This window comes from Anarrhichthys ocellatus, unplaced genomic scaffold (assembly GCF_004355925.1).
Source record: "Anarrhichthys ocellatus isolate YVR2014 unplaced genomic scaffold, GSC_Weel_1.0 scaffold65, whole genome shotgun sequence".
In the NCBI taxonomy this organism is placed as follows: domain Eukaryota; kingdom Metazoa; phylum Chordata; class Actinopteri; order Perciformes; family Anarhichadidae; genus Anarrhichthys; species Anarrhichthys ocellatus.
The window spans coordinates 1,144,137-1,162,419 of NW_022280095.1; the positions used below are offsets into that span (position 1 = coordinate 1,144,137).

Below are 18,283 nucleotides of genomic sequence, written 5' to 3' on the forward strand. Positions count from 1 at the left end.
GTGTGTGTGTGTGTGTGTGTGTGTGTGTGTGTGTGTGTGTGTGTGTGAATGGAAAATCTCACCCCATCCATCCGCCACTTCACTATTTAATTACAAATAATGATGTTTTACATTAGTCATGTGTCATCCCTTCATGCTGAGCAGCTTGAACGTGACTGTGGGTTGTGACTGCTGCAATCATAAAAATGGCATTTTTCTTTTAAGCAAGGTGGTTTTTTTCCCCATGCAAATGAATTAATGTACCTCTGAGCACTAAAAGCTTTCATTCAGCTACCAAAATAATGAGGAATAATTCGCCGTAGGAACACGCAGCATAATGGCCTATCAGACAGTATAAATGGGTGCTAAAAGTTTCAGAGGCCCCACAGGACTCCGTAAATGCCTTTTAACATGCCTTTGGAGTTTGCACTGCAGGTGGAATTAATTTGCATAAAAATATAAGCACACTCAAGATGCACTAAAGCCGCGTAGAACATAGGACGGCTCATTATGGTCAAATTGAGGACGAGTGCAATAAACATAAAATCAAAGTTTATTTTCCATTTACCTCAGTGGTGATTGTTTGTGTAAGATTTGTGTTATTTAACAATGTTTTACAGTATTTCTTTTTAATTAGAAGTTTCAAAAGAGATGGGGTAGCAGTGATACAGAAAGGAGAAAACTAACATCACACAGTTACAGTCAAGAGACGGACTGAGGACGTCACAGTTTTGTGTTTTAGTGAAGTGCACCACTGCAAAATTCTGTATTTTGTCATTTTTTAATAACAACCACTTTTTGACTGACAGATAACAACTTGTGCTAACCTGCTATTTGCATAGAGATTACTGAGACATTTAACATCCTGCCACAGTACAAGACCTTGTTGATGTTGTCTCACATCACTTTTTCATCATTAACTGATTGACTGCCACAGCCCTTTTATGCTGGATTGACACATTACTGATTGACAATGGAATGATTAGTGGATGATTAAGTGTTAATAAGGTCAATTTGCATGTAGGCTTTATATTCCTAATTAGTTCCACTGACTTTCACACTTTGAACAAAAGGGAGGGAACCAAGGTTGTTTTTTTTTGGGGGGGGGGGGGATTTCTTCTTCATCTGTTTAACCTCCAGAAGGTGATCAACCAAAAAGTATGCTGTAGTTGAGTCATCTTTTATTTAGCTCTACATTTCAGTGGAGGACACATCAAACTGTCTCCTAGTACTTGAGATAGAAGAAATGTGGATCATTCTAACAGTACTGGAAGATCACCGGACAAGAGAGTTCTCCTTTTTGCTGACAGTGACAAGAACTCCTGCCATCTGTGTCTCTCTGAAAACATGGACGTGCACTTTGGATCCAGGCAGGAGGAAATGCTTCTGGGAGGGTGGGGGAAAAAAAGTTGTCTCAGGTGTCAAACGGAATGACAGAATTTTCACCGCACCCTGGCTGAGAAAACACAAGGGAAACGTTTTGTTCCCGACAACAAATCAAGGGAGACGCACATATGGGCAAACAAGGCAAAAATGCAATCAGGGATGTCGGAGGCGAAAAACAGAAAAAAGAGAGACAGACGGAAATATAAAATGACTGCAAGGGCACCAAAAAAGGCTAGCGGAAGTATCTGAAAGCCAACATGTCCTACATCACTATCAGTTTGCACTTCAATTTGTGAGAGCGATGTACAAGGACAATCATTGTTGTAAAAAGTCTAGAACATATGATGCTTTTGGTCCAGAAGTCTAAGCCAATGCTATTCAGCACACGATAATTATCCTCAATTGTAGCATTTTGACAGAATTATCTCAGCTTACTATTTAACAACTTGACCATTTTCACCAAAAAAAAGGGGATTACTAGCTGCTTGTACAACGAAAGCAGTGTGTGTTGCAGTTGCAATCAGGCTGGCAAAAGAAACACAGCTTCCTTTCAGGTTGAGTCTCTCGTAGGTTCCAAAATCATTTGTTATGTGCCACTAAATCAGACAAGAAAAAGGGGCATAGACGTGACTGTTTTTCTCACCAGCCTGAACTCGATCTGCACGTCACAAGAAAAGCCTCAGGATCGATACGTACAAATTGATACCTGTGTTATCAATGCAATCCCATGACAAACTACAGCTCCCTCTCCTCTCTCACAACCAAAAGCCAGCGTGATGAACGATCACGCTACTGAGGCAGCCAACTCCACAGAATATCTGTGTGTATATCTTCAACAGAAGTGAGGCCAACTTTCCAAAAAAAAAACTCCCGGCAATTTGGCGGCGGATTAGTTTTCCTAACGGCCAGTTGTTGGAGAGAAAGGAACTAATGAATAATATTAAGAAGGCGACCCTCGTAATAAATGCAGGTTACAGCTCCACCTTAACTGCCATTTGACATAAAGTGAAACCTGGAGCCAGACGTCTGAGATTTCTCTCACTCTCTTACACACTCACACACACACCTGCATGAATGCACGTGCACACACAGACACTAAGTCTTTAAGAGTTGTGGGAATTTCTGGACTTGCGTTGAGCTGAACCATCAAAGCTGAACTTATTGGTCTTGAATGGTCCTGAATATTAATGTGTGACCCAGAGCTAAACTCCTGATCAGAAACACGCTGCATGTGCAACTGTGGACCAGATAAAATGAACAAATGCTGCTCATACTAAAACGAGATCGACAGGCGAGCGTCCATCAAGATGTATTTAAAGATATGCAACCTATAATACAATTCTTATATTGTGGGTCGAAAAAATATTTTTCCTGAATACCAGTTTACAAAAAACACAGAATTTTAAGTGATCACAGATATTACATATATTGATTTATACAGTATGTCAGCTGATAACTGACAATCAATTGCAATACAGAAACATCAAGATATGTTTGATGTTGTTAATGTCTTGATTAATCTTTTACCACAATCTTTCAACTGTAGCTTTTTAAATCAGCAAGAAGCAAACATGCAGTTATGTGCTTATGTTACAAAATATGTTGGGTTGACTAGTTGTGAGCTGGTGAATATATTATGTAATTCAAAGTGACCCTTTGTCCTTTCAGCAAGCTCTTTAAAGTCCCCCTCCACTCAAGATGTGTTTTATTTATTGCTGCTTCACTTGGTTCACTGTGCAGAATGATGTATGTGCAGTTTGTTGCGTTTCTTTGAGCTCTACTTAAATCCGAGTTAAACTTGTACGTACTAAGCAGGATTCGGAACATTACAACTAGTTTGTTGTGTGATGTGGATACTTTGTGCACAAACGCAGAGACATTCAGTGAAGTTGTATCTTGTGTCCAGCAGTTAGAACTTTTAAAACGTTTGCACATCTGGATTTTTCAGTGAGGGAGAAAGGGTAGCTCTTAATTAGAGGATTGAACCTTTTTTGTGGAAAAATCCTATCAGACGCAACTAACTAGTATTAAGTACAAGTAGTATATGTATGAAAATAATCTTCAATTTGATCAAAAACCCTACATAGACATCGTCCTCCTAATCCTCCAATCCAAAAATGGCAAGCTACTCTGTTAAGGCACCAACGGAGGGATATTTCAACTAAATGTCGGCTCACAACCCAGAACCTCAAATTATTTAAGGTCATAATGGCTTCATTTAGTTGTTGATATACAGTATGTTACTGCACCTTCATTATCAGATGCCTTATTGGGGATTGGCAAACATTATAGACTATATGGTAAAAATGCAAAACCATGGTTTCTAGTGTAAAAAAAATAAGATAAAAAAGGCCTTGCATTTGTAACTATCTCAATATAGTCTGCATAAATTGTTGCTGTATATCTGATCAAGGACTAGTACTGCATGTGAACCTCCTCTATACCTCCTCTAGTTCGGAACAGGTCGCAGTGACACCAATTCTCAATTTATTCAGTCAATTATGTCCACATTTCACAGTTGGACTCTGGTGTGATTCAGAGCCTGAAAATGACACCCTTGGATAATGAACACAGCCCACAGCGTTCACCAGCCTCCTCCAGCCTAATCAAGTCCAGGTAAAGTTCCCTCACTCCTCTTAACAACACGCCAGATGATAGCAGGACTGATGATTACACCGCCCTCGCCTGCTGCACTACATCCATCTCAGGGATGGATAGGTTTCATCCGTTTGTAAAGATCAGCTGGGGAATGCATTTTGAATGAAAATGCCCCAGCAGGAGTGTCGGAGGCCAGAGGAGTCTTCAGGGAGGAATCAATAATCTATTACTGTCAGCTTTTTCTTTGTCTGGGTGTCTGTAGACTTCTGTATAATGCAACTTGAAATTAGATTGAAATTTAAATTATTTAAATCAATCAGACAAACCCTCCGATAGCAAAGCTCAAAGTTGAGACAGAATTCCAGTCATAATAAAGAAAAACTTTCCCTTCATTGATGGCATTTTTAAGAAATTTTGATAAAATGATGATCACCAGCCAGACTCAAGACTTCAAGATTATGAATTAATCATAGTGAGTGTTTAATGTATCAGCACAGAGGGATCTTCTACACATTATTATAATCAATAAATTTAAAAAAAAAATTTTAAGGTCACAACATCTGTATTTGCACGGGCAAATACTTGGAATAGGATGTATTGACAGATGCTCTCCTAATTCTGGTAGAAAATGGAACAATTCATATACAGAACGCTTGGTTCAATTCAGACACGGCAACAACACCGTGCGTAAACAGCTGTTGCGCTTACCGACTCTGAGGACTTGTGTTGAGCTCAGACAGAGCTGCGCCGCAAGGAGAAGATAGAAGAAAAGTCTCTTTCTGTCCTCCATAGTGCTCCAGGCGAACTCACCGCGGGTATTGACACCATGACAGAAAGAAACGGCCTCTATGCAAGCGCTGGAACACCTGACGCGCCATGCCAGCGCGCAGCACAAGTTGTATTCCCAATTCGATCCTTTGCACTCTGCATCACCCCGTCGCACCAGATAAACGAAAGAATGACGACTACCAGTTACGTGGATCCAACTTTCCTGCACAAAATCAATCCGAGTCACATCTTCTGAACAACAACTGGCGGCGAAGAAACAGCGAGGCAGAGTAAGCGCGTCCACTTTTACTCACTACTGAGGCAAGAGCTGGGGAGAGTGGGAGCGCGCGGATCTGTGCCACGGACGCCAAAATGTAATTGATTTCCGGTACGCCTTTTCAAAATAAAAATATATATATTTATGTAGCGGAGAAGAACAGGGTTGGTCGTCACACTTTGTACTTTATTTGGATGCTTAACAACTTTTATTTTGATGGGGAAAATTTAAATGAGGGACTCTTAAAAATTAATTTTTGAAGTTTTTTATTGAAATCCAACAGCCAAACACATCTCCTGCATAGGGAAACATTATGAAGAAAATGATTTCCTATAAGTGCATTTTTTATCCTTGAAGTAAAAGCCCAGAAGAGAAACAGAAGAGCTTGGTATTTACATTTTGACATGACAAATATCAGTCTTACTTCTGACCTACCCTGTAGGTAACCTCTGACCCTAAAAGTATAAGCTCATGTTGCATATATGTAGCCTACTTAGGCTAAAGCTGTCCTTCATTGCATAACCAAACACCTTATTTTGACTTTATTGAATAAAGATTTGCACCATTAGTAGAAAGAATCTATTTAGTCATCTATTTAGAAATGTACTAAATCAAGTAATGCGTTTTCTCTATATTCCCTAAAAAATAGGTATCTTCATTTTTTGTTTGATAGACCAGCTTTTACACTGAATGTAGCCGTGGTCTAATTCTGGTTATCTCTGGATAGTTTTGCTCCATTCGGTTGGGATTAAGGAGCAGATGGATTAGCAGCGGCTCTCTCCACCGGTCCTGATGAGGAGAGAATAATCTTCAGGTTACAGGGCAGATGCCAGATTATCTCACTGCAGACAAGCAAGGTCTTTATCAGACTGGGTCACTGGATGCCTTCCCATCCTCAAATAACAGGACATGGGAATGTATTTTAAATAAAAGAGTCACCTGATGTGCTTTAACATCCACCTTCAAACATGAACATATTTAATCATCTTTATAGAACTGACTAAATACTATATTTTTTAGTATTATTTTGTTATTGGAGTAGCATAAAACATCTAGTCACTGCTGGATTTCTAAAGCTGGCCAACTCTACACTGTTCTGTGATGTGACATTTGAAAAAGGCAAAGATTCCAGGTGCCCGCCATCTCACAGTCCTGCTCTCCTCAAGCAAATTCTGCATTACGTCAGAACTGACATTTTGGTTATCACAATGTTTGTAAACTCTCTCAAAGCTGGCAGCCAGAGTGAGGTGAAAAAAAAAACCCTGCCAACTTCAACCTGACAAACAGCCTATGGACAAAATTAATTAACTCAGAAAATGACCATCCAGCCTCTCCAGAAGGAGTCCTTGGGCTACAGCCTGAACGCCAAACTTGCCTGATACAAATACTGAGCAGAATTCTCTCCCTGTAGCGCATCTGGTAAATACCGTGCATGTAAATGTCTGCTTGAGCTGCAAAATGAGGACTACTTCACATTGAAAAAATACATTTTAAAACAGAGAATTTTCTTCAAACATTATTGGCCCATTCTGGTGAGCCACATTTAATTTCAAGGAAATGTCTTACTTTACTGCATTGTTTGTGTCTAAATTACTTTGAAATGTATATGTGATGCATTTTATTTTATATCATGCAGCAGCTTTACTAAATCAAACCACTTCCTTTTAAAGTTTCAACTGCCGCTACTTTCATAATATTTGTTCAGTTATCCATCAAAATATGCAATACCTGGAATTCAACAAAATACAATTTAAGACAGCAATTGAATCTGCAAAATCATCTGGCATCTCTCATTTTTATTGGATCAACTGAACGTTATCTTTCCTTTGAAGGAGAAAAGTGGGTTCTCTCTGCATCAGTGTTGTAGGAGAGGGAAAGCAGCCCTTTGGCATCAGTCACGTGAATAAAATGAAAAATAATTAGCACCATCACACAAAACTAAATTTAGAAAATTTATTTTAAACAAAAATGATAATACTCCACAGTTTTATGTACGAACACAGTTTTAAAAGTACAAAGGGAGGAGTCAAAGGGGTTCTCACAGGATTTGCCTCCAAGGCCAGGTGATTGTGTCTCACAGTCTGAGCGTCCATAATGGGCATCATCACCCAGAAAGCTAAATTCTAAGAAACCAGCATCATAATAAAAAGACAATAATAAGAACATCCAAAGTGTATTATTTCCCTCCAATCACCTCACACTCTGAATCAGAGTAGCTATCAGATTCTCTCCCCCCCCCCCTCACATTTGGGTATTAAGTGCATGTTCAATACATCCATTAAGGTGTGCATGATGGTGTCGAGCTCTGCGATCAGGGTGTTGTTGTGACGACATAGTGAAACAGCACAGCCTGTTGGAAACAGGGAAGAAATGCAGAAGGGGGAAAGTGGAAATATAGTAAGGATTGGCGTCAAATGTCATGGATGTAAAGTCTCAGCCAGCTTGTCCGTGGTTGTGATGCTTCTTGACATGACAAAAGGTCAAAAGGAGCTGGAGAGAGAGAGAAGATGATGTCGTCTGAATCGGTCAGAGGATGACAGGTCAACTGCATGATTGAACTTCTCTATGGAGTTGCAGTGCAGTCACTAACATGGTTCTATTGAATACCTCCTTTCAAAACAAAGAAAAAAAGTCAAGTAAAACAGGATTGTTGGAGGAATTATGCTATTTTAAGGATTCAAGGTATGGCATATTCAAGAATACGGGGCATGATGAGATCATGGCCTCTCGGGCAAGAATGGATGCAGTATATTAAGGACATTGATCAAATCCATTAGTTACCAAAATAACAACGGAGTGTTATTGGAGGAACTATATTAGAGACTGGATAGTCATGTGAAGGGCACAAGCGTTGGCTCTCTCAAGCCTGTTTCTGGCACCAAACACACAAAAGGTGGTTTGGAACACTGGGCAGCCGAGTGTGGTGTAAACATTAAAAAATACAGTAAAAAGGCAATAATTAAATACATTTGTATACTACCTTGTACAAGAATATCCTAGGAGACAAAAGTGAGCATCAAAATATTTCATAGAAGAGGTTAACGGCACTCCTTTGTACTCCTGACTATACACCAATGTGCAGCTGATATTAAGTTAAAACAATAAAAAGCACAATAAAGCTAGTTATATCTTCTCGCCATCTTCTTACACAGCAGTCATTAAGCCAAAAGCCCCTGAAGAGAAGTTCAGTAACACACAGCCCTTCAAAATACAAACACAGTTTCTGAGTCAGAAAAATATAACACCCACATTCCTGTGTTGAAAAATAGACATTTTAGCCACAAGACCACAGATCAGTGATGCCTCTTCAGTACAATGGGTGCACAGTACAGTAGCTGCCTATAGAGTCTGTGTAGTTTATGTATGTATACTTACAGTGTACATACACACACTTACTTGTGTACTTGCGTGCACATGCAGTGCTGTTGTGTTCATATGTTCACATACAATTCCACAGGTGTGTGTATTACCTGGGTGTACGTCTAAAACAGTAAGGACCATGTATTGTTTTGGCTTCACTTTTAAGTAGTTTGGGATGAGTACATTTTACTTTTCCTTATACTCGCTGTGTTTCAGTACTTTAGGATTGTCAGTACAACGCAGATGCAGGTTAGGTGGGAAGAGGAGGGTTGTGTAGTGATACAGGGAAAACTGGCTGAGGTTTAATACCTTCTGTACACAAATACCTCCAAATTCTACATATTTAAAGCTTGTAACTAATCTCTCCCCCATTTTCTTGCCCTCCTACTTTATGTAAAAAGTGGAAGAAGCCACCCTTTGTCTCTTTTTCTTCATCTCGCTTTCTACAATTCCCAATCAGAAGACGTCACTGTTGCACCCGTTGGCAAAGTCGTCCCGCCGCACCCAGATGACATCGTGGTCTTTATTTGTGGCCCCCCCCACAGCACACTGCTTCAAGGGGGCAAGCTTTAGATTCGGGGTTGCACAGCGAGACAGAGAGACACCACAAGAGGTGAAGGAGTCCAACAAGCCTGAATCATCACCATGTTTTATTCGATCAACTTCCTCCTCCTGCATGACACTCAGCATTATCTCACTTTCAGACTCCACTCGTCCGTTCAGGTTGCGGCTCCTCACCTCTGCGACCCGAAGGTCGAGTCCCTCCATCCTCCCCTCCAGGTCGGTCGGCTCTGCCGAAGCGGCTCGGACAGACTCGCAGTACTCATCGTCGTCGCTCAAAATGTCCGTCTCCTTCATCTGCCCCACGTCGATGCCCACACCCCGTTCGTCATAGCAAGCCAGGTCAAACTGCTCCTCCACCCAACGGTCCGTGTCCTCTCCTTGAGGTTTGTTGGATTGAGGAAGAGCATGCTGGGACAGAGGCGGGTAAGAAGACTGGTGGGACGTGTCCGAATCGTTGCCGTCTTTGTTGCCATGGAAAACCAGGTCGGTGTCGATGGTGAAGCGGTTCCTCACTAGTTTCCTGCGGGACAGCGTTCGTGATGGAGGTGATGCTAAACAGGCAGAAAGAAAGATAAAAGAAACCGTCTTGTTAATGTCTTGTACAAACATTGTAGGCCCTTGTTGTCCCGTGAACTAGAAGCTATAGTTAAGCTTTGTCACCTGCTCGGTTCATGGCGGACCGCATTCCTTTTAGGGCACACAGACGTTTGCCCCCAAATGGAACGTACTGCTGGTTGGGTGGCAGAGTCTCTGTATTAAGAAACTGCCGGCGCTGCTTGTCCCTAAGGATGGAGTGTACTGCTTTCAGGAAGTCCTTCTTACTATCTGGAGAACTGCAGATTAGACCAAAAGAAAATGTTTTGTTCACATGATTTCAATACATGTGTACAGTTTTTGAAAAAGAAAAAAAGTAATACCTGCAGCACAACTGGAAGGTTCTCTCTGGTCTTCCTTCAGATTCAGATCTGGTGTGAACTATCTCACACGCCACTGTACCCTCAGAGTCTGAGAGGAAAATAGAGATGTCATCTACATTCATTCAGTTAATTTAGGTCATCAATTTCTTCCCTCTTATACAATAGGCCATTTGGCAGATTAAAACAATGATTTAAGGTTCATCTAGAACAGAGATGTGAGGAAGATTGCATGCAGACATATTGCTAGGTATCCATTTGTTTTGCTTACAAAGGTTATCATATATTTTGTGCGAAAGAAAACCAGCAACACTGACTCCAGAGCCTTTGTTGCCACCGTCAGAAAATAAGAAGTCATCAGAATCATCCTCTCTGGTTTGGATGACATACTCCCTTACATGCAAATTATCTGTTACTGTGCCTTCAAAATAGAAATGCTGAAAACATTTTTTCCTAAAGAACAATATGCTCAAGTTATAAATTAATCTGTTGGGGAAAGAAGCAATAATCTAGTTCAGGCACAAGCAAGATACTATTTGTAAAGTCCAGTGTTGCCCTTGTGAGGACATATTAACTTTGATTAATATCAAAGAATAATGTGTAATACATTCATGTATTTATTAAAAAGCACCATCTGTAGCACGTGCAAAAATCACCGCACAAGTTTCCCCACTGAACAGACTTGTATTCTGGATGAATGACAATATCAATTATGAGATCTATGCTTCCCAGGCTAGACAAATTAAAGTCTCCACATGGCGCCTCAAAGAGCTTCGTCTAAACATTTCAACTCTTGTCCAATTCATAACTTTGACTAAAGACCGTATAATTCAAATGTTTTGCTAATGGGATTTGATCGTACAGATGATCTATTCCAATTATGTTGGAGCTCTTTAGTCACGGATAGTCACAAGAAAAACCAGTATCAGTGAGTTGGCTCCTGCATTTAACTTCTTTCTTGTATGGCTACCTAAATCAATTTTCTTTTAATACAAGTCTACTAAGTTGGGGCAAAAAAACAACCACTACTTAATGAGGAATGGTGATGCAAGATTAGAAAATGACATTTTCTGCACGTTACTGTATTTAAATAGACGTACTTGCAAGGGCACGGATTTGGAGCGAGTCTGTTGCGATCATGTGACGGAAACGGAAAGGATCTTTGTCATCAATCACAGACGCACGGTGAGATCCAACCTGAAAAAGACGGACTGGTTGGATATCCAATACATAACCGCTGCAATACATCAAGATGACAGCAGAGAGCAGAAGAGTGCAATGACACAAGGTTGGTTTAACAGACACACCATCCACCATACTGTACTTTATTGTAGTGTACAAGGGGAATAGCAGCAGTGTGCATATAAAGTCTCTTCAGTCTATTCAATTGCCAAAAACTACCCTCATTCAATTCAGTCTATTGTCCCATGATGAAAGACATTAACCTTAATTCCTTCGTATTCTCAATGTGCCACCCAAAACAAAAAGCAATTTAAAAGAAAACCACTTAAGAGAAAGCCCAGAGCCCCAAATCCCCACAGTACATCCAACAACAAAGTGGTTCTCTGACTGGATTCATCAACAGAAAATGGGGAAAAAAACAAAAAAAAAAAATAGTACTTACGATCTTTTTCCTGTGCTTGGAGCTGTCTTTGTACACAAATACAACTGCTGTTTTGAAAACTAAATGAGGGCAAAGGAAAGATGGAAACCATTAGGAGGGTCTGCTTTCATTCATCGCAGACATCAAAATAGACACTTTATTCCTCGATTTACTAGAGTGGCAGCTTGATGCACCATGTCAGTGGAGGCTGACATGGTGCAATATGGACTAAAAGCCACGACATTGCATGAACAAAGCAACCTCTGCAACTCACCATCGCCTTGCCAGGAAAAGCCCTTATACCATGTACATGAAATATGCATTGCCAAAAGTGTCTGAGCAGAGTGCAATTTTAAGACACAGGACAGTTCTGGGTGTGTGAGAATTTCAAGTAATCCCATTAATGAAAAGCTAACATGCTGCATTTCACATGAAAAGTAAGAAAATATGTTATATGTTATATGGCCGACTGGGTTTTTCCTTTTAACAAGTCTATTTCCTCACCGTCTGAAATAGCACCCAGTCCCACACTATGCATGGCAGTATTATGTGGGATACAGTGAAGTGTCGCGTGCCTGCAAGCGTTATGCAGTGTTTCTCCAGGGCAGGGAACAGTAGACACACAGTGGCATTGCTCTTTTGTTTGCAGAGAAACCGGTAACTGCATATCTACTGTATATGGACATATTCGTTTACTCATCACAGTGTTTTAGTATTTAACACACAGGGATGAGCGCTCTGCAGATCATGTGTCTATTTGAAATCCTGCAGACGTGACAGGATTTTCAATGTTATATAATATGTTGACCAATCAAATACATAAAAGATGCAAAATTGCATGTCATCGTTTGAAGAGTTTGACTTAAAAATGAAGACTGTGGAACTTTTTTGACCCATTATAACTCTTAAATGTACATCAAGTGGAGCTGCAATGCAACCAAAACTAATGCAATATATTCTACTTTTAAGAAGCTTATTTTATGTCTTCGGTACATCATTATGCTACGTTAGGATTTACTCTCAGGCTGTTGAATTTTAAGTGCATTGGATATACATAGTTAGGTGGATCTATAAAAGCTGTTAAATGTATAAATAATCCCTCAGTCTAGCTGTAATTATGTAGAAGGTGTCTATGCCCATTAAAGAGCTGAAACTTTTGAAAAAAAAAAAAGGTTTCAATCCCCCCCAAAAATATTTTATAAGAAAGACTAGTAGAGGAGAATCAATCCTACAATATAATCCAAAATCCACATTAAGCCTTACCAAAAGCAGCCATATCAGGGTCCTTTTTGCTCTTGACCAAAAAGGCTGGAGGGTTGATCCACACCACAGTAGAATGTAGCAAAAGATCCCCCATCGAGAGGTCAGCCACCTGAGACATTTGGAAGTAATTCAACAGATTGTAAAATATTCATTTAAAATATTAGATAATCTATTGGATTCACAACAGATCCAGCCTTTAATAAAATGTGCACGATCATGTTTACCTCTTTCTTATCCGCAGTCTGGTCATTGATGAGCTGGTCGAAAACAGCTCCGTACTCCTCGTGAAGCTTTTGCATCTCGTTGATGTGGCTCGCAACTTTATTCATGGCCTTCATTGCAACTGAATTGGACAAACATTCATCATCTCCAAATCACAATTACCATAATTTAATGCATCTTCATTAATTACAGTTCCATGGGTCTGGAGCTTCACAGCAGTTAAAAATGTGAATAATAAAAAAACAATGGCTTACCGTCCAGGTGGTAGTGTTCCTCACTGTCAGGGTCAGTGAGAGAGTAGAGCTCCCTTAGCAGCAGCGGGTACTTCAGGACCCTCTGGATGGGTTTGATCAAGTAAGACTCCAGAGTGGATGAATGTTGCTGTCTGGGGTTTCTCTCAGCCAAGAAAGCCTTGAAATCTGGGTCGGTTTTCGCTGGAGGAGCAGAAATATGAGCATTTGTTCATTTTGTACAAAAGGGAGAAGTAACACAAACTGATACAGGCAGCTGCATCTAAAAGATGAAGCCTCTGTACCTGTAAATAACTTGAAGTGACAGTAGCAACCAAAGCAGTAAATGCAAAACGCAACTGTTCTTTCAAATGCCTCGCAACTCAACGCTGTAAGTCTCAAGTTTATGCCTCACTGTGTGCCGATACTAGTTGCAGCTTGCCTTTCATACTGCAGGGCATGGGAATAAAACAACATGCTTCCTGTACTACATAAGCCCCTCAGCTATCACATGCCACTGATGGTAGAGAGCAATGAACTACTGTACAACTTCCAGAGGAGCATGTGGTGGCTCTGTGCTTGATGCCAGTCGATTTTGTGTGCATGTTTTTACCTTTAGCCAGGACCTTGGGGACCTTGGTGTGGCTGGCGCAGAAGGCGCTGTAGATCTTGAAGCGATCGGCATAATACAGGAATGAACCCCCCAAGGAGAACAGCACTTTCTGTGGAAACACACAAGCATTGTATGCCATCTCAATAGAAATATCTTTGCTCATAAATCGAGGCTGCACCATAGTAAATGGAATCACTTTTTAGCAAAGGTTTTACTCCACTAGAAGTTTCAAGTGAATGTGTTTTGTTTGAGGCCCTCAGCAGTTAGAAAAAAAATGTACATCAGGGCAAACATGTCTACAGAACTGCATAAACACCTTAAACCACATAGCCAGGTCTAAACAATAGTAGCTCGAAAGTGTTATTAGAGGATTAAAAATAGAATGAACATATTGATGAGATCAACGTTCCCTTACCTTAAACTGTTCCACCCTTTCCAGTCTGTCCAGATTTGGCACCAGTCTGATCCCATCTTCCAGTGTCCGGAGAAACTCCACCTGGAACTCCACCATCTCCCCGAGGTTACCGAACAAAACGTCCAGCTACAACACACGCAAAGCATCGTTCTGACACGGTTACCACCTCAAGAGCAATGTCAGTGTTTCGGGTTATGTACATCTACAACAATTCGTATACAGTTTTTTTTATTCTTGGATTATACAGGTCAGGTAGAAGGTACCTCATCCTGTGTAAGGAAGCTCTCCTTCTGCAAAGGTGTCAAGTAGCACTCTATGAGGCATCTCAGGTCCTGAAAAAGACAAGGGATAGGAACAAGATTAGTCTGTGATCAGATGTTGAAGGAAAAATGGGGAAGAGCTTGTGTGGGCGTCTCTTGAAGGCAAGGCTGTTTAATTTGGCGTCTTTACTGAGGATTTTAAATTTAAAAAAAGAAATCATCTCTCACAGGTATGAACATAACCCACCATGACACCAAAATCATGTTAATCTGCATGCCCATTACAATGATGATGACACCTCAAACAAAAAGTTTAATATAATTTTACCAGCAACAATATGAGATTGTGTGTCCGTTACCATCAAATAGACACAAATATGACTCACTAGGTATCGATTTGGTAAAGATTGTCTTAACGCTCCAGGAGAGCTTATACTGACTTTGACGTAAGTCCTCTCTGTCTCCACGAGTTCATTGATGACCTTGCGGAGTTTGTCTGCGTGGGAGAGCTGTCTCTGGGTGGCAATGCCTGCTGTGGGCGGTAGAGCTGACACAGGGCTCGGGGAGAGGGATGACGAGGACGACGATGAGGACGACGACATGGGGCACTCCAGGGGATTCATGTCATGGAGACTGCGGCAGAAAGCCGTGACCTGCTCTGTGCTCTGTACAGAAAGAGACAAAGAACATGTCACTCATCAGTAGGATTTCTAAAAGGGGGATTTTATATCAGAGAAGACTTCCATAAGTGCATTTTTGACACGATACAAAGTAGAGCTAAGCGGACAGAGAAATACAACAGAAGCAAAAACATAAGTCATCATGTAATGGGTGCAGCCAAACTTGAAAATATGCCCCACCACCACCACAAAACATATAGTGTACAGGCTTGCAAAACCTCCCATAACACCACCCCAGGTATAAATGCCAAGCATGTGCAGACCCGCCAGGCCAAACTGGTACCGTAGTGGGCCTAATGTTTAAAAGAAAAAAGTAGAGGGCTCTTCCCCTCTGCCTCTCTCTGGCTTTACACCAATAGCAGTTAAGATTTGCTGCTACTCTTAAAAACTAAAGACTCCTACATTCATTATTCAGTACCATGCTTTGCAAAGTGAGGGTCAACACTGGGTCAACAACTTCTGGAAAAAGCTTCGATGAATTTTCTTCCATACTGAGGTGCAACAGCAGTTTGAGAATGACAAACCGGAACCCACGCAAGAACATGAATAATTGGGATCAAGAGGCTCTGTCCACATTTGACGGTTTCTTTCATAGTTCCAAGGCTGCGAAGGTGATGCAACAGTGCGTAGGCGAAGGAAGTGACATAGGAGCGTCATCTAAAGCGAGGCTGGATGTGCAAATCTGAAATGCACTGTGAGTAATACAGCAATAATTCCTAAAACACCAAAAACTATTACAAACCTTTCCAATGTCTGTAAATACAACCTAATAATCTATTTCTTAAGATCTCATATTCCATTCTCTCAGTGGATTTATATGAAACCTTGATGAATCTGTGGTTTCATGGGATTGTTTGCGGGCCAAGTCCAGGCAGGTCTGTTAAGAGACAGCTTATCACTGCCTCCACTCAGCCAGGACTAGTACATTAAAATAACAATTAGAAAAAATAATCTCCTTGAAATGTGGAGGACTGACTGACTCAGCCCACACACTGAACACTAATTGCGAAAGATTCGTGTTCCATGTTTCATTTAATATGACTCCTATCTAAGACCTCCAATACACGCCCAATTCTTGCCTTTACTAAACCTTTAAAGAAATTGGTTAGGCAGGACAATTACTAAGAATCCCCTGTCTTGTGAGATATTTAAGACTCAGTGAGACACGGTGAGCCATTGCAGTTGATCGGGTGATCTGTATCTGCAGAAAACACAACGCAAGGATCTGATTTTCAGCCATTGTTTTGTTTGATAAAATGTATGTTTCCAATTCAAAACGGCAGTCATCAGTCTTATTAATAAAAGTACTGTTGCAAATGTATGCTACTCAAACATCCCACATCTGTGTGGAGTCAGTGAAGGTGTTTATTAATTGTAATCCGTGAAGAAACACACAGCGCCTGCTGGTGTGTTTCTACTGACTGATTTGCAGACAGCTGGTCAGCTGAAAGACATGGCTTGTCTTTGCTGATTTCATGGGTGGTCGCCTGTTAAGCTGCAGCGATGACAAACACAATTTTCCATTGTGGTATTCAAACCAGTTTTGCAACACTGCTGGGTACACACGCACGCACGCACACACGATTTGCTGGTACGGAAGTTCCTCATCAAGTCAAGATGAGCTCCTTACGTCACTAAAACGATACCAACAACAATCACACAAGCAACCAAAAGTATGTAAGACAAGTAAAATAAAATTAGCCTGCTTATCATAAAGCCTGTCCAAGTCATTCACGCAGCATTGTGAGCATCCCTCCCAGATGGTGAGTCATGCAAGAACATCGACGACAATTTAAAACTCCTCCTTAAAACAGAAACACACAATGTATTATTTAAGTTGAGGTCAACATTTAAATATGTAATTCCTGTTAAAAATATATATTGCAGAAAAGAAATTGATGCATGGATCAATGTGCACGAAACACTGATCAAACCCACACACACACACACACACACACACACACACACACACACACACACACAAAAGAGCAATAACATTGACAGTCTAGTCACTTTCTAATCTGCGATCTGGTAGCATAAATGTTGACACACGGCAGTAATTAGACCGATTTAAACGGATTCAATTTAAGATAAACAACTGAGCACAAGTGATAATACATCCCGATTGTTAGATTTGCAGCACAGTGATGCTTTTTTAATGACACAATGAACAATGCTTTACTCGTTCCATTGAAATATAAACAGGGGGATATAAGGTCTGAACCCTGAAGTTCATGTTATCACAGTGTGTGATGAGTCAAAAATATTCCATTAGTTGTTAGAATGGGTTGCTCTGATGGGAATTGAACCTCTAACCTCGGCACTGTTGGTACCATCACAAAATCCCTGAGCTCTGCAGGATCATATCCACAACACAAGGACACACACACACACCTCACCAGCTGTAACATATCATAGATGGATTCGGTCGAGCGTCTGGAGTTCCCGCTCCTCCTAAAGGCTGACATGCTGGCAGGTCAAACAAAAAGGTCAAGGAGAAGTCGGGTGTTTGTTTTCTGTCCTGCCTTTCCTGTCCAGGTAGCTTCCATTCCTCCTTCAATACCTCTCAGAGCCAGGAGGAATCGTTTTTACAGTATCTTCTGCCAAAATGTACAACTAATACACTGTGCAGGATGTTGAACACGTCCAGCCAAACTGATAAAAAAAAAAGTGTAAAAGAAACAATACCCGATATTCAGCTCTCACACCGCTCCGCAAAACACTATTGCTGGTAAAATGATTACCATTGCAGCTGTACAAATGGGTCAAAACACTTATTGAATAGAAGAGATTGCAGTAAAAAACAGCACCCTCATGTCACTTTATCCTAAAGAGTCTATCCTATCAGTCTCTCTGTCTCAATCGCCCTACTGCCTCTGCATGTCCTTGTCCTGTCCTTGTTGCTATGTCACGTCTGTCCAGGTGTTCGAGAGCAGCTTCAACGGAGAATACAACATTAAATAACAAGATCAAACATCACATCCCCACGAGACATGGAAGCAAAGAGGGGAGGAGAAAGGAGAGAGGGGGGGGGAGGCTGAGGAAGTGGTGGGTGGTGAGAGCCAAACACAGGACTACAGGAAGCGCATGAAAAGACAACAGGCCTCTCTCTCTCTCTCTCTCTCTCTCTCTCTCTCTCTCTCTCTCTCTC

General features: G+C 40.9%; 2 protein-coding genes across 7 annotated transcripts in view; both read right to left on the reverse strand.

Annotated features, from left to right (window-relative positions):
* The window catches only part of grik1a (glutamate receptor, ionotropic, kainate 1a), a 30,865-nt gene extending 25,843 nt beyond the window's left edge, over positions 1-5,022 (reverse strand). For all 4 annotated transcript variants that reach the window (XM_031872653.1, XM_031872651.1, XM_031872654.1 and 1 more), the window contains exon 1: positions 4,672-5,022. In XM_031872653.1, coding sequence (XP_031728513.1) covers positions 4,672-4,753 — 82 coding nt within the window. In that variant the 5' untranslated portion in view covers positions 4,754-5,022. The remainder of the gene's footprint in view (positions 1-4,671) is intronic.
* Positions 5,023-6,947: 1,925 nt separating this feature from the next.
* Positions 6,948-18,283, reverse strand: part of LOC116397293 (T-lymphoma invasion and metastasis-inducing protein 1-like) — a 49,325-nt gene continuing 37,989 nt past the window's right edge. For all 3 annotated transcript variants that reach the window (XM_031872578.1, XM_031872579.1, XM_031872580.1), the window contains 12 exons: positions 14,893-15,117; positions 14,456-14,524; positions 14,193-14,318; positions 13,778-13,886; positions 13,189-13,368; positions 12,937-13,055; positions 12,713-12,821; positions 11,471-11,529; positions 10,947-11,043; positions 9,850-9,937; positions 9,593-9,765; positions 6,948-9,483 (listed from right to left, as the gene is read on the reverse strand). In XM_031872578.1, coding sequence (XP_031728438.1) covers positions 8,825-9,483; positions 9,593-9,765; positions 9,850-9,937; positions 10,947-11,043; positions 11,471-11,529; positions 12,713-12,821; positions 12,937-13,055; positions 13,189-13,368; positions 13,778-13,886; positions 14,193-14,318; positions 14,456-14,524; positions 14,893-15,117 — 2,013 coding nt within the window. In that variant the 3' untranslated portion in view covers positions 6,948-8,824. The remainder of the gene's footprint in view (positions 9,484-9,592; positions 9,766-9,849; positions 9,938-10,946; positions 11,044-11,470; positions 11,530-12,712; positions 12,822-12,936; positions 13,056-13,188; positions 13,369-13,777; positions 13,887-14,192; positions 14,319-14,455; positions 14,525-14,892; positions 15,118-18,283) is intronic.